Source organism: Apteryx mantelli, chromosome 15, assembly GCF_036417845.1.
Source record: "Apteryx mantelli isolate bAptMan1 chromosome 15, bAptMan1.hap1, whole genome shotgun sequence".
NCBI lineage: Eukaryota > Metazoa > Chordata > Aves > Apterygiformes > Apterygidae > Apteryx > Apteryx mantelli.
In genome coordinates this window covers 19,070,117-19,092,548 of record NC_089992.1, presented here as the reverse complement: position 1 = coordinate 19,092,548, position 22,432 = coordinate 19,070,117, and the positions used below count along the sequence as shown (strand labels likewise).

General features: G+C 41.8%; 2 protein-coding genes across 2 annotated transcripts in view; both read left to right on the top strand.

Annotated features, from left to right (window-relative positions):
* Window positions 1-4,110, top strand: part of TRPM1 (transient receptor potential cation channel subfamily M member 1) — a 97,925-nt gene extending 93,815 nt beyond the window's left edge. The window contains exons 26-27 of the mRNA XM_067305369.1: window positions 740-872; window positions 2,718-4,110. Of these exons, the coding sequence (XP_067161470.1) occupies window positions 740-872; window positions 2,718-3,996 (1,412 nt within the window). The 3' untranslated portion in view covers window positions 3,997-4,110. The remainder of the gene's footprint in view (window positions 1-739; window positions 873-2,717) is intronic.
* An 11,932-nt stretch (window positions 4,111-16,042) lies between these two features.
* The window catches only part of MTMR10 (myotubularin related protein 10), a 40,840-nt gene continuing 34,450 nt past the window's right edge, over window positions 16,043-22,432 (top strand). The window contains exons 1-2 of the mRNA XM_067305347.1: window positions 16,043-16,164; window positions 17,366-17,426. Of these exons, the coding sequence (XP_067161448.1) occupies window positions 16,105-16,164; window positions 17,366-17,426 (121 nt within the window). The 5' untranslated portion in view covers window positions 16,043-16,104. The remainder of the gene's footprint in view (window positions 16,165-17,365; window positions 17,427-22,432) is intronic.

The window sequence follows — 22,432 nt, the reverse complement described above, 5'->3', positions numbered from 1 at the left end:
CTCTCATTTCACAGGGGAACTGCAAGGATTCTTCTGCTAACATACTCTGTAATTGCTGATTATTATTTTCATTATATGCCTCATTGAAATAACCAGATGCTCACAATTACCCCTTTATTTCTACATTTCATAGGAAACTTATTTTGTAAGTAATTATATTTTTGCACGATATGCTTCTGGTTAAAAAGAAAATGTAACACTCCCTACAAATACAATGAGACAAATCCTAACAAAAGGTGAAGCATTTCCAAGAGCTTATATTTCCCTCAGATTTTTTTTCAACATGATTATAAATTTTTGAAGCTCTTATCCGAAGAATGTCTGGGAAACAATCTGCTATATTAGATTATCTGTTGCCTATAACCAACATCCTTTTAAGAACAGTATTTGAATTAAGGAACAAACAGTCAGAGATTGGCCTACGCTCTGTCCTTTAAGATCTATTACCTATACATATGGTTCTGATCAACTTGTTCTATGTGTAGCACTCTACTATCAAAATATGCAAAGAACATAGAGCAAATACAATCCTCAGCGGATGGTCATAAAATCAGAGGCATTACATTGCCCTCAGGACTGCAGTCATCTTTGGCTAAGTGCTATTTACAAAATAGTTTGTTCATTTAGTGCAGGAATAGAATCTGCAGTCCACATGTCCAAAATAATCTGCTAAATTGGTTTTAAATTGACTGACAAGTTCAGGAAAGGGAAACTCATATTTTTTTTCTGTTTTACACAGAATTATTTCTGAATGATGAAGAGCTAAAAAAAATGTATGAGTTTGAAGAGCAGTGTGTAGAAGAATACTTCCAGGAAAAAGAGGATGAGCAGCAATCATCTAATGATGAACGCATCAGAGTTACCTCTGAAAGGTACCCATTGAAAAAAAAACACTTATCTATGTTGTGACTGGAACAATATATTGGTTTTTGTGTCCTCATTAAAACCAAAGTTGAGTTCAGGTACAAAAGATTTGTGATCATCACCACCACCATCACCAGTTCAGAAGCTGATCTGAATCCTGGTTAGGTATCTGCGCAGGTGCATCTCTCACAAGAGCAAGCTTTTTGTTGTTGCTGCTGGTATGTTACTAAGGCTGCTGATTTCTGGTTTGGGTGGCTTTGCCACAAGCACATTTTTGTTCACAGTAAATTTTTTCCCTCTCAGTTATCTGAAGCTCACAGATATGCTTTTTATCTATTTGAGCAAATTACTAGTTGTTGAGCTTCCAACAGCTCATCTGACCATAATAAACATGGTGGAGCTAAATGACAGAAGACCTGAGCGTTACTAACTTGTACCTATGATTTGCACTGGAGTCCAGCACCAGGAACTTCTGAATTTGAGTCTCTGCTACAGATCGTCTTGGAAGCTTTGGACAAGACATTTAGCTTTTCTGTATGAACTTCCCCATCTAAAAGACAGAGAATATTCACATTAAATCATTAAGCTATTCTGAGGAGTAAGTAATGTTTGCGTATTGCAACAGCACTTTTTTACTAGATCACTTAGCAGGACCTTTCCCAAAGGCTCTGTCCATTCTGGTGGTAGCTCTAACTCAAAGGATGGGGTCTTTTATCACTTCCTTTAAATGATGAAAAAAATCTCTCCATACTGAAAATGATACATAGTTTAAGTACTCTCTTTCTTAAATTCACCTCACAATATTTTAATGGTGAACCACTCCAAATATAGCTCTCTTCCTTTTAACATTTCTCATGAAGTAGCTCTATCAGTCATAGAATTCCTTCCAGTGCATAAACATCTTTCTGTTGAAGGGAGGCCCTGAACATCTTGCAGTGTTATATGTGAAGTCTGAGAATAGAGAAGTAAATGAAATCTTCTGTCTGTATGTGAGTCATTTCTATTGATCTATTTATCCATGGCAATTTGTCAAAATCCTAGGTATTGTGGCAGTGAATAAAGCAGGGCTGGTAAGCCTCACCGATTCACTATGGTCCATGGCCACAAAGCAGATTTGCATATTTCTCATGGCTTCTTGCTCCAGATGCTTCATCATCTTTTGTGTGTGAGAGCAAAAGAATGTTAATTTAATTTCCACAGTTGATTTACTACTGTATGATCTCTAGTCACATCCTGGTGCCTGGCTTTTACATGCATTCTTCTAGTACCATTGCTTCCATTATGATATAAATGATAAAAGAAAATGGAAAGAAATATTTTTTTAATTGAACTAGACATTAATTCCACTGCCTTCAGTTGTGATACGTAATTGAAAGGTATTTCAAGAGCTAAAGGAATTCCATAAACAGCCAGCATATATTCTCTCATACAGCAACAAAACCTGTTTTACAAGCTGCCTTGATGCTATTTTAAGTCATCCTGTGAATGTGTCATTAGACAGTATTCTTCATATTAATTGATGCTTCACAGTAAAAGATGACAACTGAATGTGAAGTGGTTGGCACACTTGGAGAGAAATATAATAATAGGTTTTCCCTAAGGGCTGCAACTCTTGTACACTCCTGGGCATGTAAATACAGGCAAAGTTCAAATAGCCCTCTAATATGGTGTAAGGAAAGCATAGATAAAAAAATGCACTGCTTTCAATGATATGCATAGGAAAAATTAATGATGCATAATGATACATAGGACAGAATTTTGCCTTAAGAAGAAATCAGTAGCTGGGGGCACATAACAGGTTACTGCACCATTCCACAGTTTCTGTTCAATGCTTCCTGTTTTATATCCAACAGAGTTGAAAATATGTCTATGAGGCTCGAAGAAGTGAATGAAAGAGAACATTTTATGAAAGCTTCTCTTCAGACAGTTGACCTTCGACTCTCTCAATTGGAAGAGCTATCTGGTCGGATGGTTAATGCTCTTGAGAAGCTGGCAGGTATTGACAAATCTGAGCTGACATATACACGTTCACGGGCTTCCTCTGAGTGTGATGCTGCATATCTCCTAAGACAAAGCAGTGTCAACAGCTCTGATGGCTACAGCACGTACAGATACTATGTCAGTGGAGATGAGTTAACATATGATGATAGTATCACTCCTATGTCACCAGCCATGGGATTGCATAAAAAAGCCGATTCTGTTGGTACAAAAGAAGATGGAGCAGACCCAAAGATGCTGTTTCCAGAACATCAGACCAGTCTCTATTATACCTCCAGTGCTAATGCAGTCACCATAGCAGATTACAATAAATCTACGTTAGAAATTGGACAGAATGTTTCCAGACCCCGTTCTGGTGCAGGTGGTTTGGGGCATGAAAAGCTGGGGATGTTCAAGAGTGATGAAATGGCTTCTCGAAGGATAAACGAGATGGATGTTGTTATGAACAGACAGTCAGTACCAAGATCAGAGTATCAGAACACTCAGTTAAAATTAGAACGGACCAAGTTAGAAGCAACCATCTCTTATCCATTGGACAAATCTAAAGCAATGCGCTATTTTCCTCCTGAAACTTTCAGTGCTTGTCAAACCACTATGATGAAGTCAAGGAGCTTTATATTTGCACAGGGCGGGAAGCTGGTTGGAGGAGTTAACAACTGGACCACTGAGTATAGTACCATCGTGGATCAGGTGTGCCCTTCTACAGTTGAACAGTGGGCCACGGAGTGGAAATATAAAGTTGAGCAGCAACTTTCTCAGGAGCATCCTCCAGAATACCCTGGTTTTATCTCTGAAGCAGAAAGGCAAGCAGAGCAGAAGCAGTTACAGATGGACACAGATGATGACAGTGATGTTGGTGAAGCAGGTGTTAATGCCTCTAATACCTCTACACCTGCTAGTGCCAAGGCTGAGACAGAGAACTTACTATCAGTAAAGCCAGACAGGACTTCTGGTTTCCCATCAGTACGGTCAAAGAGTTTGCACAGCCATTCTTGGAAAGCCAAGTCTGTAAAGGACAAATTAAATAGACCGGGACATGCCAGCAGTGTATCTAACTTAGTGGTAGCATGTGGCAGTGCAACAGAAGAACAGAAAGCTAGGCAAGAAAATCCATCCACCGAAACTGAATGTTAAAGTGGCTTTTGGCCCTCGTTTTATCAGCAGTTGGGAAAGCAGTGTGGCTAATTGACCAAATTATTGAATGGATTGTTAATGAATTTCTACAAAAGAATTTTGCATGCATTTGTTTCTTCTCATTTTAGACTTGTAGGTATAAGTGTTCTGTTCTTAAATAAATGCTTGCTGGATCAGGTGAAAGGGAGTTGTCCTCTCAGGGCTGGATATAAAAGCAGGCACAGTCCTCGGATATCAAGGGTACAGATCTTTCTTGGTCCCATTTTCACTTCCCTCATAAGCTCATTTACTGGCAGGCTCTTTATAAAAGCTGATGAAAGGAGGACGATATTATCATGTAATAATTTAGAAGATGTTTTTTCTTCTTTTTTATCAGGTGACTTCCAAAACTGAACAATTTTTTAACCAGCCTCAGTTTTTATCCATACATATGCAGCTGGTTTCTTCATGGCCATTGTGTTTTTCAGATCAAAACAAAATTGTTGGATGCAAAGAAAAATTATGCAGGCCCCTCTTTCATTTCTGATTTCATGCATGCTTCTTAGTCTCTTTTCTTTCAGAAATGCACAACATACCATTTTTCTTCAAATAAAATAGTTCCAAGTGGAAAAATACAGTTGTGTTTGGAGGAACCTGACCTGGAAAGCCATAGATAGACATATTCTTGACGTGCCCTTGAACTTTAATGATATAATCTTGTTTTCAGAATCATACCTATCCCCACCCCAAAGCATGCTGACAGCCTTAAACTGTTGAAAGACAGTGATCATAGTTTCAAAATAATTAGGGAGATTTTAAGTAATAATATGAATCCAAGATCTGCATTAGTGATTGTATAAGCAGAGATTACAACGGAAGCCCTATAGCAAAAGAGGCTGGCTTTGTTCAAATACCTGCAAGGGAAAAAAACAGGAAAAGAGCTTCTGATCATGTGAGATCAAGATGTAGCCAAACTGTGTTTTGAACAAATCTATTGTGACAAATTCATCTTCTCTTTGCAAATTCATTGTGATGACACATTAGGAAGAGGAGTTTCTAGGAGTCACGCTAAACAAAAAAATAAATTCTCCAGATGAAAATAGAAATTCCATATATTTTCTTGAGTCCTTTTCAAAAACAAATTTCCTAGGAAAAAAAAAATCTCTACAGAGTAAGTATTTTCTGTCCATCAAGGAAAGGAATTCAATCAGGATGGGAAATTCACATTTAGAGTTACAGTTTCCCAGTAGACTTGTCTCAACAGTAGCACTCTAAATGCCAGGTTTTGATAGTTTTCTTCATAAGAGTATGATTTTGTTTCCTTAACTCTTCCCTATTACCTTTCAGGAATTTTGCTTTCCCAAATATTCAGCATCTCTCTCTGCAGGGGAAGCATGCCATTGAACAAACAGGAAAGAAAATTAGTTAAAGCCATGTTAGTTGTTCACAGAATACTGTAACAGTCAGGATTTATTCATGTACTATTCTGAAAATAGCAGAATTTCTTTTTTTCCCACCATCAGCTCCACAGTGTGGAGGTCTCAGTATGCCCACTGATAATGCTGCTTTTACAGCATTTTGAAACAGTCGGTTTGATGGAAGACACATTTATGGCATCAGGTTTTTTTATCATTTGTATTATATTTTCATACTCTATCCATAACTATACTCGAAAGTACTGTTACCATACTGCATAATCATGGTAACTGCATGGACATTTTTGAAAGTTCAGTCTTCATTTACTATAGATCTTTGCTGGCCTGTCTTATTAGCAGGTTTGCCAGCTTTGCTGTTGTCAGAACGGTGTTGACATTTTGCTTTTCATGAGGGCTTTTTTTTAATTCAACTTTAGGGAACTTGACATTTTGTAAAAACAGAATGACATTTGTGATTGTTTCACTTCTGTGTTTACTTCTGTGTTACCATTCTATGCAACTACATAGCCATTTTGTATGCGTGGTTAAAATATGCTCCAATTTGCCAATGCCTTTTTATTGTTTGCCTGTACAGTCACCAGAAACTGATTCATCAGCAAACACAAAAGGATGCAAAGCTTTTCAGCACTTTGCTAAACAAGCAGTATGCATTGTGGGACGCAGTACAGTGCGTTGCATGCCTCTTGTTACATTGTCTTTTCAAAATGTGCGTTAAATCATGCTTTGTTTGTCCAGTGATTGTTTAGCATTTACTTTCCTGTGTTATCACATGCAGTAGGATAGCATGGTGTTCTCAAACAAAAACATTTTTACCATTGTATTTATTTACTTTCTTTGTGTAAAATATTTATAAAGGAACCACATGAAAAAAGATGTGAAATGAATTCAGTATAACCAATCTGGCACTCTAAGGTTATCAAAAACACTTCACTTATCTGTATCTTCTTGTGCATTGCATAGACTGGACATTTTCTAAGAGAAGTTTCTTTTTTAACATTTGCCAGTAATTTTTCATGAAGTTCTCTATACAGTGATGACTTTATAAGGCCTGGATGTTTACTGTGCTCTTACATAGCATGAACTGAAATGGTAACTCCTATGCCATTAAATATGAAGCAGCTACACTGACTTTAGCAGAGTTATTGCAGATATATGGCCATTTTAATGAATTTAAATATGGCTCTGTATGTGCATACAAGACTGATACTAGATTTGGTGCACATTAAACAGAAAAATGATCAAAGTTTTTGCATGTCTGCCTTTATGCTTTCTTGAGTACTGGGTAAAAAGATGCAAGCATAGAATTTGCATTTCTGAAGAGGCATGTTTAATATTGACTCTTAAGAAGATGTGTCCCTCCTACTAATAAGTAACGTGGCGACTCCACAGCAGTGCCATAGTGGATACCACTTACTGCTTTTTATTATGTACTTGACCTATACTGAACCAGATCGAGCCTAAAAAGTATGTACTCTAAGGCTTTGTCTACACAGGGACATTACACTGAAGTAATTTAAGTTAATTTACCTTACAGTATCTTTGAATAGACAGCCATTTCCCCCTCCCTCAAGGCAAAAATTTTAAATGCAGTAACTAATTGTAATATTCATGCAGGCAGGTTCTGAACTATACCAGCTGATTCCTCCAATTATCGTCCCATTTTACATGACATTACATCTCTGTGGCTTGAGACTAGCTTGACTTTGCTTTTGCCAGCCCTCTGCTATTTCAGGGTCATCCTGCATTTTAGACACTGGATTTAGATACCTGAGAACCAAGTCAGTCCCTTCACTAAGTAATACACAAGTATTACTTAGTAATGAATTCAAATAGCCATTGAATCCTTCTAGCTTCTGGTCTCTCTGTCCTTCTGATATCTCCACACTGGCCCCTTTCTGGTTCTGGGCTTGACTGTCATCTTTAGTGAGATGTATGTCCATCCAATTAAAATAACACAAGTATCTGCAAGGCCTTGTCAGAAAACAGGAAGGTGAGGAGGTGGCATGACCCATGATATCAACAGGATGGTTTCACCTGATCTGCAAGATCCACAGAGTTGTGCCTTATAATGGGTGCCCCCACCATGTTCTGGACAGTTGGCCTACTGGCACAGATCCCGTTTGCTGCTGAGCGCTGGCCATTGAGGAGGCAAGCTTAGATAGTGATGGCAGCACTTGGACACCTTACTGGGGTCCCATCTGGTAACGCCACTGCCAGCACATCACTTCTGTACTGCTGCCCTGTTCCACTGGTCACTTATAGTTGAACTAGTGCTATACTCAAAAGCTTATTACAAGCAAAAAGGAGACGCACCTTATATGTAAAGCCAGTAATCTATTGTTAGAATAACTGAAAGCTTAACAGTCTAATATAAGAATTACTCTAGATGTAATTATTACAGAAGAGATGAAAAAAAGAGAACAGGACACTGTTACTACTACAGAAAAAATCTCAATAATGCTACTAATAAGAGTAAAATTGATATGCACACTTTCTACTATCTACCCCTTTTTCTCTGATGTTATGCTCACCTTTCCGCTGCCCCTCTAGGTCCGAACGTCAATGACTTCAGGCTGTGATAGCGAGAGAAATACAGCAGGTTGTCAGCATCCCAAGTCCTTCACCTTGAAGATTGCCATGGTGATGGGTTCTTCCTCCTTAGTCTATTCCTCGCTTATGGTTGTAGTGCACTTTACACCTTGTTCTTTCTTCACTGGTCTGCAAGTCCGCATTACATCTGAAATTCCTAGTCATTAAAAAAACTGCTGTAACAGCTAAGATAAGGCAGAGCCTGAGGCAGGTCAAGACAAGTTCAGACAAAGCAAGCCTGACAAGCCTCAGTCCTGGAGGCCTTGCAAAGTCAGCACAAAGTCTGGGGCCTGTTACTAGCAATGACAAAGCTGTATTTACTGGGCTATGAGGCTGCATTAGCCCAGGAATCGTTATCTTCTCACTACAGCCATTGCAGACAAATGCTTTACTGCATGCAGTGGTCAGCTGAGCTGATTATTTTGGCATAATTGGGGATTTTGATACCCCAGTTGGATCCAACAGCACATAGAAAGACAAAACATGTAAGGCCCTGGGTGGTATGGCCATTTAATGCCAGTTCCTCTGGTGCAAGGGTCCGGAGGGTTGGGGGCAGCCCAGGATCAGTGTGCAGTTTGCCTTGCAGGCTGGCAAACTGCAAGCCGTAGGAGGAAACGGGCAAGAACCGCAGAGCCCTTCAAACCACAGGCATCTCGCGTGGCTTTGACCCTTACCTGCAACAGCAGAACGTAAGAGGGCAAAGTGATGCTCTGTGGTTGATGTCCTCTATTTTTACAATGGATATAAGGTATGTCTCAAGATAGGCTTTAAATAAATTATTGTTCACCTTTCACTTGGTGTCAAAGTCAATGGAAAAGGAATTGCATAATTTCATCTGCCTGTTCCTCTTTCTTCTCTAGAACATAGAGACGCAATGAAGCTGCAGTGCCTCACCCTGTATGGCTCTAGATGCAGGCAGTTTCCTCTGCCTGCACTGACTATCGGACCGCTGGGCTCAGCGAGCTGGCCCCAGCAGACCATGCCCATGGAAAGATGAATGCATCTAGTTTAGGAGCACTGGTAATCTCAGTGTCGCTATCACAGCATCTATGCAAAATAGCCCAAGGCAAGGTGGAACATTGTGCCCGTGTATAGCTCCAAATAATTCTAGGCAAGTCATACCTAATGACTTCTACATAATGATTATTAAGGAAAATACCCTTACATAACATAGCAAATTTCAGCATCATTAAATCCTTGCACTGAGCATTTCCCCCTGCTCTAAAGAGGTGCCTTGAAAAGGAGATTTTTTTTCAAGATACCTAAAGAGAAGCTAAAACCTTTGCAAAGTTTTAATATATTTTGTACATCTTAGGCCAAGAGTGTCAAAATTGCTGTTTTATATAAATAACCACATTTTACATTTTCTTCTGCTGGATCTTTGTCAAGGACACCCAGCTAAGAGATTTTTCTTTCAACTGCTTAATAAATTTAAATTAATGCATAATATTTTTCTTCCACAACAGGTAATAGAGACCTGTAGGGCTCACTTCCTTGCTAGTCCCCAGCCAGGGTGTCCCACACTTCCGAGTGCAGACTTCGGTGACTTGGGTGCGCAAACTGTTCAGTGCACAAGCAGGGAGATGGCCAAGTGAAGTAATAAACTGTAATACTTCCAGTGAAAAATATAATAACTTTTCATTGATGAATATGTGACTTTGCTGAATTGTCACATACTTGCTGTAGCTCTGAGCACATAGGTCAACTGTGAAATCAGACAACATGTCTGTCTTTGTGTTTTGGAGTTCAAACCACTAACTGAACCATTTTTCTGAAAGCTATGAAAACACACAAGTTGCCATAGAAATATAGGCCTGGAAGACATCATCTACACTGAGGCAAGCTCAGCTGTGTCGATAGCATCAGCAGCAGATGGTGGTCTAACCTGTTCTTGAACATGTCTAATGAAAGACATTCTCTAATCTGCTGAGAGATCAAAAGGGACCTTTATGAAAAATCTGTTCTGCTTTAACCCAACCCTGCCGCATTGCACAAGCCAAAGTACTTTCCCAACCACAGAGCTGTTTTGTTGGGTTGTAGCACAACTTTTAGGAAGATATCTAATCAAACATGCAGTAATTACAGCAGGTTATGCCCCGTAGCCATAGGTAAACAGATAATTATCTTCACCTTTAAGAACAATTTACACTTTACGTGACAAGAGGGCCCAGGAAACCCCCAACCAGCATGTGAGGTGTGATACCACCAGCAGAGCCAGCCATGCTGGTTCTGGCAGGGCCATGACATTGAACAAGTGTAAGGGTCCTGGGTCACCTAGCACACAGAAGTCACTGAATAATTTCATGTTGAAGCAATGAAAATAACTACAGTGAGGCAAAAAATGCCTTTTTTTTAATTCACAAAAATAAAAACAGACATTCGTATTTGATTTCACAAAACAAAGACATTCTCAGAAACCTCTGGTTTTGTAGAACTGTTTGAAAAAAAGTGAACAAGTGAGGCAGGCAGGGATGGCTGGAGATGGACAGCCGGCTGAGTGCATTGCCAAAGAGCAGGGAGCTCCAGATCCGGGGGACTTCCCTCCCTGCCCTGCCTACACACCTTGCCTGCCTGCCTTGCTCTGCCAGCCCTACCCAGCTCTGCTCTGCCCTGCCTGCCCTACACTGTCTGCCCTGGTCTGCCCTGCCTGCCCTGCTCTTCTCTACCTGCTCTGCTCCGCCTGCCCTGCTCTGCTCTATCTGCTCTGCCCTGCCTGCCCGCCCTGCTCTGCCTTCCCCGTTCGCCCTGCCCTACTCTGCCTGCCTGCATCCCACCACAAGTTGCGGCGGAATTAACTTTAGCCTCCAAAATGTTCGCTTCTGTCAAAGCAGCTTTCTTCCCCCTCCTGAAGAAAACTCTTCCAGTGGCAACCTGCACCCAGGTCTGACAATAACCCCTACAAACCTTGTGATCTTATGTTTACTGAGAGCTTAGTTTCGATTTTATTTGTTAATTTTCAGAACAGCATTGCAATTTAAACTTGTCAGTCCAGTCCCTAGTGGACATTTGTGCTATCACATGCTCATGCCCTCCAGACTCAGGCTGCATTTGCAGCCCCTCCTCAGAAGGCTCTGTGCTGATGCAAAAACACTCCTGTAGTTCTGCTGTAGTCTGAATTAGTTGTCATTTTTTTAATCACACTGGCAAATTTGATATTTGCAATTTCAAGCCTAGCTGATTTAGGCAGTTCCCCCCCCCTTTTTTTCCCCCTCTCCTTTTCTGACTTTAATTTCCCTTGAACAATGTTCTGAATAAGAATTAAAAACCCTTCAGAGAAGAATAAAGATGAGGGCAGGTTCCTGCAGGATTTCTCACTTATCAAATCTCCAAGGGATTTAGCTTGTGTAAGGAGCTCCGTCACCAGCAGGAGGGGAGCTGTGGCTTGCAGGGTGCTCACAGCACTGTCAGGCACTCAGCATGACACCGCCAGCACCTTCTGCAACACGGTGCACTCCCTGAAATGGAAGGGGCTGAGCCCGAGACTGTGCCAGGCTGAATACTGCCACTTAGACAATGATTTTGTAGCAGCAAATAGAAATATGAGAAAATACAGGATAAAGTGAAGGCAACTGCTTGCCAGCACTGAACAAGATGGGGCCCTTGTGCAAGGTGTTTTGTTTTAAAAGTATAGGATGGGATGGCGTTTATCTCCTCCATCTGAAAGTCCAACAGTAGCATGTAATTATGGAGGTGCTTGCTGGTGCTTCGTAATAGCTTTAGGCGTATCCATACAGACTTCCTTTTTCAACACAGTGGCAGAAGCCACTGGGTTGTCCCCGTGTCCCTGTTCAAACAAAATGCCCTGCTGATATCAAGGGGACATCTCATCTAAGTCAGGGTATGCAGATTGGGCCCTGAAGTCTCTTTCATTGAACACCCACCTTCTGACTTCACCAGAAAATCACAAGGTCTGGCTGTAATGTAATGTAATGTACTCACAATTAAGTATGACAAGGGAAGACTTTGACCCCTGATAGTGCTGCTGTGTGCTGCATGCATCGTGTCCATTTATCTGGAGTCTTCCCAACAGTTCTTCACTGTCTTTATGTTATGGTGCTGTTACAATACTGTTCTGCTGTAATGGGCCTTTACTGCTGGTGTCTTGCATGTGAGCTGTTACAGAAAAATTACAGTATGCAGACCAAAACCCTGCTTTTTAATAAGATGAGGCTACAGTGATGAAATGCTAACATTAGTTTGGCACTGCACTACACTCAGTTTCTGCTGTCCCACGGCTCCCCCAGGCCCCACGCGCAGGGCGCATGGCCGTGGGGGCACCAGCAGGCACAACCCAATGGCCTGAGGTGTCTCCTTCCCCCAGTGCCAGATCCTCCCCAGCACAGGTTATACCCCCTTCCCCAGGCTCAGGTGCCTGCAAGGGAAGCCAGGCTCCTTCCCTCTGCCAGGTCTCGCAGCTGACAGACGGCTGTGGTCCCAGACTGTGGCTCCTGAAGATACCACATTTCTATCCAAATTGCAGTTTCTGTAGGAGGTCTTTCCACTGCCAAGGCTGAGCTCACTGCAGTCAGCGATCACATGAACACTTCTAAGGACCCACAAGTTTGCCAGGTGCCACTAAAGAAATGTGAGTAGTTACTCAGATTCCTGCTTATCAACAGAGATAGTGGTGTAAGATTTTGGCAGGTTGGGTGGGTGACTGCATTATTTCTGCAGTCTAGATGGTAACCTAAAGTGAGCAATCCATAAATGCCTTGAAAGTTTAGAGGGTGAAATACACAGCACGTTTCACATCATTTTTTGCCCACTGCTTGTTATTTTGCCATTAAATTGTGTCAGCCAGAAACTGGAACAGACTTAACCAATCAGTTGAGCTCTCTGCTCTGTGGCTGGACCTAGGCTGGTTGTGTCCCAGTGGCCCAAGCTGGAGTGATCGTCTTCATGATGTCTGCTGTACTCAGTAACAGGTCTGCTGTACTCAGTAACAGGGTGCGATCCAAAGCTCATGGGATGCCATGGTATGGCCACGGTGTCACCCCCCCACACACACACACACAGACAATACCAGTCTTCAGAAATCAATTCTAGAAATCCTGATTCTTAGTCCTTTTGAAAAATGCTTTCCTCTCTTACACTGACAGTGTATCTATCTGATGTACTCCTGTAAGAGCTAATGCCTGCGTCCTGCAGCCAGCTGCTCCTATGGCCATATGCTGCTCCTGCTGCATAAAGTACCATTTACTATACTAACTATTAAAGTAATGTTGCAAGGATTTATTTATAAAGTAATGTACGCTGGAATTGCAAACCACTACTATATTAAAAGTATATTTATTAAAAATCAAAACAGCAGAGGCCAGCTACGTTTTTCTGTTCTCAGAAAGTACCATCCAATTATTTCATATCAAGATAAGAAAGTGCTCTTAGATTTAGTTAGCTCAATCCTCTTTTGACTACAATTAACTAGGAAATGGTTTGTGACAGGTAATCCTATGATATATTGAAGGCTAACTTCCATTAGACTTCTCAAAAGGTAACATTTCTCATGTGCCTAAATAGTTGCAAACTAGAAGATTCAACTTATCAAAGTCAAAAGAAAATTCTGGAAAGTGCACTTAAAAAGTTGCCTTCTCTGGTAGAAAAAAAACAGTCCTGTTCAATGGGTTTGGTTCAAGGAAAGCAAGTAAGCAGATGTTTAAATCCAGCAAAAACTGGGCAAGCACTTAGTCACATCTATGAGGACATACATATCACATCCAGGTATTTCAGTGGGACTTTTAGGAATTCATGTACTCTTACCGAACAAGAATATTCCCCCCAAAAGGATCATTGAGTAGTAACACTTAATTGTTTCTTTTTATTTGCAAAACTATTTTTAATGTTTTGTTGTTGTTTTAAATAATATACTGACTTTTATGAAGGTATTCCATGGATAAAATGTGCATATGTGAGATCTGCATCTACTTTCTCCAGCTATTATGTGTTTACAGGATGACAATGAAGAGGATGACAGTGAGGCAGCAGCCTGGAGGTGTTGAGGATGTATCATTACATCCCATAGCTGTAACATGACATACCTTACATAAAAGGTGACAGTAAGATGAGCTTGTTGGTTCATGCTGGAGCAGGATTTTTACTGCTGATTGCCTGAGACAACCTCGGGTCACAATAAAACCTCCATTTGCAGGCCCCATGCAGAGGCTTCACAGTCTGCAAGGGGCTCAGCAGCCAAACTTTGGAAATCCTCTGCTTTGGTCTTCATTTTAATATTTCCCCCCCCATAACCAGTGTATTTGTTGTGATTATTTTTCTCTCATTAAAGCCAGTACGAGAGAGGATTTCTAGCCAGCTGTCCGGAGGCTATGCTGAGGGAGTGATAGGATCCATGTGGTCCTGGCATGTCGTGGGGGGTCTGGGGCAAAGTCCACCTCCCTCATCTCCAGACAGTGTGGTGAGGGAGGTGTCTCAGAACCATTAAGGTTTTGTAACCTAAACCCCTGTCAGTCCGGTCAAAAATAACAGGGTTGACTGTAAGTGCTACTGCAGGAAGTGGGTAAGATTATCTTTGCTATTTTTGTGTGCCTCACATTTGCTATGTTACACTGTTTGGATTTGTTATATTTAAATGTAAATGTTTATCCTTTTATAACACATGACTGTGATCTTTGCCATTTCATTTATAATATTGTACAAATTCATATTACAGAATACAAGAGCTGTAAGAAAGCATAATACTTGTTCTGCTTCAAATTCCTGATTATTGATTGAGGGGTATAAAAAAGCAATTCAGAAACTATTTAAACTATTTTACCTGATGTAAGAGTTAACAGATTAACCAGTGAGCAAACCAGTCTGCCTCTTTTTTTTTTTTTTTTAACCAGAATTGGCAATTAAATCTTTCAGAGGCTGGTGCCAGTTTCCCAGTGATGCAGCACGGTTCTGACTGCTTGCTAAGTCAGGATCAGACAATAAATACTGTTAGTCACATTTCTCCACAGCCAAGCCCAAAGAGAGACACAACAGACGGAGCACTGTGCAGCAGCAGTCCACTCACGGCTAGCCCACACCGTGCCGCGCAGCCTGGGGCAAGCTATTCAGCCTCCTCGGTAATTAATTTTTGTCACGTTACAAATGGACAAAACATCCAGTTCATGAATTTTAACAGCGTAGGGAGTGAAAGGGTCACACAATTCTTTGAAAATGCTACACGTGAATACTACCGATACTGTATGCTCAGACGTGTCATATTGTTTATTTTGTGACGTTGTGAGGCTTGTAATTGCACAGAACAAATACACTGGTAAACTTCTTTAACGTATTGTAACCTGTAACATTGAGAAATATTCCTGAGTAATTATTACTTAGCTGATGGGAGAAAGTGATTCAAGTTAATTTGGCTTGCAACACTGCATAAAAATTTCTTTGAAGAGATTTTTATTCTTTTCCTGCCTCGTTCCTCAGCTGTGCGGCAGTTGTGTTGGAACTGATCCTGGCGTTTGGAGACGCCGCACGAGGAAGTGACCCCGAAACGCCCCGCTGCCAGCGCCCAGCGCGATCGAAACGCCGCCGGGCCGCGGCGACGCCTCCCGCAACGGCCGCGCGCGGCCGCACTGTGAGGCCGCCCCGCCGCGCGCCCCGGCGGCCGTTGGGCGGGGCCCGGCGCCCCCCCGCCACGCGCTGCCTAACGGCCCCGCGCCGCGGCGGCGCCCCCGCGGCCGCTTGGCCCCTGCGCGCCGCCGTACCAATCCGGCTCCCCCCCGCCCTATGCTCCCCCCAACATGGCCGCCCCAGTGGCGTCCGCCTCGGCCCGCCTCGGCCTGCCGCCGCTCGCCGCCCGCCGCCGGCCGTAGGCAGCCGCGGCGCCGGGAGGCGGGGGGAGCCGCGGGGAGGCGGGGGGAGCCGCGGGGCCTCCATGAGGGGCTGGGGCAGCCCCAGGCCGGGCCTGCCCAGGCCGCTGACTCCTCCCTTGGGGAAGGGGGGTGCGCTGGGGCCGCCTCCGCCGCCGCCCGCCGGGGCCGCGGCCGCCGCCGCCTCCGCCGCCGTGTGACTGGAGCGCGGGCGGGTGGCTGCGGGCGCCGCTCGGAGCCGCGGGCGCGGCGGCCCCGACACCTGCCCCGCGGGAGCGGCCCGCCCGCCGGCGGCCGCGATGTTTTCCCTCAAGCAGCCCAAACCCACCTTCAGGTCCTACCTTCTGCCGCTGCCGCAGGTAACGCCGCCCCCCGACCCGACCCGGCCCGGCCCGGCCCGAGCTGGCCTGACCCGACCCGGCTCGGCCCGGGCGCCGCCGCCGCCCGCCGGCTTCCCGGCCTGCCCGCGGCACCTGCGCGGAGCCGGCGGCTCGGCTCGGCGCCCTCCCGGGGACGCGTGTGGCGGCCGCCCTGAGCCCCCGGGGAGCGGGGCTTCCCTGGGGCGCCGCCGCGGACGGGTTAAACCCGCCCTGTGAGGTCGCCTCGGGGAGCTGGAACCGCGCTGCAGGTGCTGTGGCCTCGCGCGGCCCGGGCCGCCCCGCCGGGGCCCTCTGGGGAGAGGCGGCCCGGCCTCCCCCGCTGTGCCGGTGGTTAACCTCTCGTCGTAGCCGTCGTTTCGTTTTCAGTACTCGCCTGGTGGCATAAACGTGAAGATCGGGTCTGGCTAGGATTTTTTGTTGTGATCTGGATGTGCACTTCTGCATTTGGCAGAATGTGGTTCTTTTTACTTTTTTAGGCTTACAAGTAGGCCCTAGTAGAAGGTGGATGCCCCTATAGCAACATATTTGACAGGTTGACCCATTGTCTTTTTTTTTCCCCCCCTCTGGGTGGAAGTGAAATGTCAATGAAATGTATTTCTGGGTATTTTTAGTTCTGGGAAGTGATGATATCACTGTTACTATGGGAACCATAAGCATTAAGGTTATTTCACTGAAGGTTCTGATCTTTTTATAGAAGTAAGGTTTTTTTGTGTGCATGTGTGTTTTTAAAGGTCTGGAATTAAAATGCAAGTAGGCATTGCAAGTGTACCTAGGCCTTGGTCTTCAGAAATTTTTCTCGTGGGGAAAGTCATACATGTTAAAAATCAGTAGAGAGTTTTGTGTTTTATATCTATATAAATCTTGCTGTAGGACCCAAGCCTTTACAGAATGTCAAGCTGAACTGCTTTTCATTTGGTCTGTGACTTGTTATACCCTAGGTTATGCAATTAGCTAAACTTTAGCACTTAAAATACCGTACCATTCATTTGGTGCAAAGCTAAATGCACGCAAAAATACTGGTATGATTACATCAAATTATTGGTACAGTTGGATCCTATTTCTTTGAAATTATCTCTTTTAAGTTAAAAGAACTTTCTCCTTTGCCCAAATAGATCAGACTTGTGTCCGATTGTAAACTTGTAGTTCTTAAGCAAATTTTTTTTTTTAATCTTTCCTCCAGGCTGACGATCATATAGTTTCAGAACCCAGGATTAAAAAACTGGAACCAGTACTTTTGCCAGGTAAATATAAATGTGGGACTTGACAGATATCTAAACTGAGATATATTTAATTCTTCTGTTTATTCTAATAGAATTGTTAGTTTGCAAATTGCTCTCCCTATTTTTCTGTTCTAACCTTTTTACCTAAATCTAAAAGACTAAATAAATGTGTAGGTAGTTTCTCCCATGTAATGGGTTAGTATGTGTAGAATAATGTCTTAGTTTTATTGTATATTTGAAACAGGGAACCACTGTACATTTTGTAGCTTCTGTGACACCTTCTGGAAGCCTATCTATTAAAAATTACATCTTTGCCAGATAGGCAGAACTTTACATCTGTGCAGAACCCACTCACATAGCCTGTGTTGCAGTCTTCTGTTATTTTAAAGGAAAATATTTATAGAACTTCCACTAAGTAGGCATAATTGACTACTGTATTGGAAGACTTTTAATGCTATCTTTATTCATTTTCTCTTATTCAATACTCAGCTGTTCTGTAATTTTGGAAACTGTAAGTGTCTTGAAACCTATGCAGAATAGTCTTTTTAATGCATGGATTAGAAAAGCAATGTGTATTTTTAATCACTGTTCATAATTATATACGTATATAAGTCTAACACGTCCTTGACTTCTCTTCCACATTTTAAGTAAGAAATAAAATCTTTGGTTCAGCCAGGAGGTTCGGTAAATGAGGATTTGTGAAAGCCTTTTTCAGGTACCAAAAGAACATTCTACTGTTCTCAGTATTACTTTAGTCACAAACTGTACGCCACAGTAGTAAGTTAGGCCAACTCCAAAGCTTGGCATTTCTATGTGTTACTTTGAGTTTAAAACAACTGGAAAATGCATTTTTTTCTTGTAATTTTGCTTGTATATTATCAAAAATGTATGTAGATACACTAATGTCAGAAGCTATTGCTATATTGTCTAAGTTTAAAGATGTTGTCTAAGATTAAGTTATTCTTCAGAATTAATTATTTTCCATACTGCTTCATAATGGACTGTTGTTAATTAAGCAGTACTAATTGGTGTGGTGTGGTCCAGTGAGATACCTTAAGCTGAAGAGGCTGAAATCTTGAGGAAGAGAAGAGGTTGTACTGAAAGAGTAGATACTGACTGACTGACCCTTCTAATGAAATAAAATAATATGGCTTCTGTTTGAGGCATAAATACCCTGAAATACATTGCTATGGCTGTTTAATATTTGAAATACTTACATTTTTATGCTTGTAAACCTTCTGCTTACCACTTGGCATCTTATTGGTTATGTCACAGTTATTATTCATCCAAGGTCTTTGACTCACAAGGAAGTGACTGCATGTTCTTCTCTGATACATCCCACAATAAATGGAAGGCAGTATGAGATCGCTTTTTTTGAAGTGTAGCGCATCTCGCCTTTTCTGTGGGACATGCACATGAGCAGTTACACAAAACAACTTATGTGCAGTAACATTTAGCTGTGTTATTATTCTTACTTTGTGAAACCCCGAAGTAAACTTAAAACAGTGCTGACTGAGTTTTCTTTCTCAACTGGCTTGTATTTATTCTAGGTTTGTATCATTTCTCATTTTCCTTATCTGTATTATCTTTAAAATTGGCGTTTGGTGGCTTTAGGGGCATTTGTAAAGGAAATTGCCATAGGTTATATAGAAAGTGATTGAAAGAATGCGACTCAGACTAGTATTAAACTTCTGCCTTCATATCACTCTCGGGTGCTATTTTGAATTATTTCCTGATAAAATTCATCCCTCCATCCAGTTACAGAATAGCTCTGGCAAAATATTTCAATTTTTGTAAGTCCCCATCTGAATGAGGGTGGGGGGAAATTTACAAAATGCTTATTTTAAATGACTTAAATGAAACTCTTCCTGTTTAAACACCAGCTTAAATGCATTTTTTTTGCTTCTGTCATCAAATGGTGCATTGGAAAAGCATATAAACAAGTACACGTTGTTCTGTTAGATAGACTGGCTTTTGGATTTGTCATAACCGAAGTTTCTGGCCAGATTCCAGTTCATTTAATTACTTTATGGCTGACTTGCACTCCCCTGCATGTACAGTTTGAGTATGGTATTCCTAATATCCTGTCCTTAGTAGCTGCATGAAGTTGCTTTTTGCTCTCAGAAACAGAGTTAAACCTCAGTGGCTGAAAAGTGTTTAGTTGGTGGAGTTTTTAAGGGGTTCTTTTGGAAAGAAATTATTTAAGCACAAGTAGTTACTGACTGGTAATTTGCAAAAACTGCAGATATCTGTATGAAGCTTCTGATACCTAAAATATAATTGTTTTGAAGGAGTAGTTTACTAAAAACTGAAATTCCAAAGTAGGACACTAGCTAAATAACCCTACTGTCTGACTCTTATTTTTGTGCAATGGAGGTTAGAAAAGGGATTTCCAGGCATAGAAATAATGAGTCAGGTCCCCAAATGAGATATTTATTAAAAATAAAATTAAATTATAAAATTTACATTGTCATCAACTTTTAACCTGTAGAATTTATTTTCAAAGCTTCCTCTGCAGCCCGGAGGAATAGAGACACATCTTCTAAGCTTTTTGAACAAAACCCTATATTCTCATGCAGCTGTGTGCCCTGAGTAGGGTGTGGCTTTAAGAAAAGCAACAAGTATCACATAAAGCAAGTAAAAAACATAGGTGTAGTTCCAACACTGGTATTGTAATAGTGAAAAGCAAATAATTTTATAGAATTCAGTATATTTTCATTTCAAAACTCATGGTATAGTTCTAAGATGGAGTTTTTCATTCTGCAATGTTGCTCTTCTAGTCCAGCTCCTTGATAAAGGATTTTGCAGATTTAGTTGAAGAGTTGGCCTGTACAACAGTTTCACCTTTATTTATTTATTTATTTTGCTTTATTTGTTTGCCTAGCTAGTTTTATGAACATACCAAAAAGGAAAAATAGAGGAAACAGGAAGCAGTCTAGCAGTCAGTCCATCAGAGTGACATGCCTGGTTAATAGGAAATTAGCTTGTTTATGTTAGGGGAGAACGAAACTGAAGTTTTATGCTTAATTTAACACTGTTGATACTAAACTAAAACTTAAAGGAGTATATTTTCCTAATAAGTAATTGTATGTTTCCAAAGAGTTGCATTATTTTTTTTCCACAACATCATCTGTAGCGTTTTTGAGACATCAACCGAAGCATTCAAAAAAATGTATAACATAACTGGAATATAGTACTATGTATATTTTTTGTTTGAATGGCAATACACAGGTGGATAATGAACCCACCCAGTGTCCGTACTGAAGGCAGTGTAGCACTATGGTGCAGGCAAGATGAGTGGAAAAGGTCCTCGCAGGTGCTCACGTACAATGTTCTGCAGGAGGTTGTGTAAATCCTGGGACAGTCTGAGTAAGTGTGAGAAAAGGATTGTTCCTCCTGAACCTTAGTACTGTTTGTAGTAATTATGTAATAACATGTTGCTCTGTATACTGATCTACTGAATGATTAAATTAATAGTTCTTACCTGTAAGTTTTTACAGACCAACTAGAAAATACAGTTGAGTCATTTTTAAAAGTTTGTACAGTAAAATTATAAAAGTACACTGAATTAGATCAGACTTCTTTTTAATCGTCAAGACCTGCTCACGTTAGGGCAAGTTAACAGAATATTGTTGATCTCCTGTTGCAAAGTTGTTGTTGTTTCTCTTGTGTCTGCACCACACCTTGTGGTCTGGTGCTAGTTCTGCAGAAGTCAACTTTCAGCGACATCGGTGGTGCGGGATCATAGCCACAGTGGCTTTGTAAACAGAATGGCCGCGCAGGGTCAGATGTCTCTTCTCACTGACAGGGCCAGCAGCAGGCACGTGGGAGGAAGAAAGAGCAGGGCAAGCAGCCCTCAGCTGCTCGTTCTGCTCTCCCAGCTTCCTTCAACTTGTGGCATGGGGACTTTTAGAGTGAAGTAATGTAGAGGAGTTACAGATCATCATGGAGACAGTGCTATCTTTGTAATTCCTTTTGCTGGTTTTTCTCATGTTAATTTATCTGGTTGCTTTCTGTACCATGTGAATTTTTAGCACCCAGAACTTCATCTGGTGAGGACTTCAGCAATGTAATTACATGCTGTTACAAACTACCTTTCTTTGTTTGTTCTGGACCTACACCATCTAGTTTCTTTGGATACATCCTAGTTCTTGTATGACATAGTGAAGGTCAAGCCCTGTTCTCCCATTCTGTGCCAGTCATGATTTTAAGACCTATGTCACTAACCCCCTCTGTTTTGCTTCCCTTTGGATTAACCATCTGAGTTTATCCCAAAAAGGAAGTCTTTCTTACCTGTGATCATCCTTTTGATCATCTCTGAACATTTTCCAGTTGTGCTGTGTTCTTGTTGGGTGGAATCACATGTAGTCTTCAAGATTTGCCACCATATATATATATTTGTTATGGATCTAATAATGCCAATCTAATTGGTGCCACCACCTGCTGTTTTTTGTTTTTCTTTTTGTGTACATGCGTGCTTTGATACACAACTGGATCTAGAAATCTGGGCAGGGAGGGTGGTGTTAAGGATATGTTAAGGAAAACTTTAGTCTCTTAGAAGTGTCTGATTCTCTGAAGTAGCTCCCAGTCCTCCTTTGTCTAGATGTTTTTTTTTCGTGTTTTGCCAAACATTAGTACCTTAAACTGTGTGTTCCAGAGCAGCTGCAACACATCTTGTGATAGGAGAAGGAAAGCACACCTTTTGGTGAGGCACCCTTGAGTGCAGTACCCCAGGTGTGTTCACTCCTGACTGTTCTGCACCCCTGGGCCTCTTTCCTGGCAGTTCCACTTGCTATGCGGGATCCCGGAGCTGGGGTGGGGAGGTCAGGGTGTCTTGGTGTGAATGAAGGAGGTTCCAGCACTGATGGGGGGTAAAAAGTATGAACAGGTTAGTGAGCTTGATGTGTAACCCCAGAGACTTGTCAGGTCTGTTTTTCTTGAGTTGATATTCAAATATGTACTGCTTGATCTGTGAAGTGTATTCATCTGGTGATGGTGAGTAGTGATGGTATATCACTACTGACAAC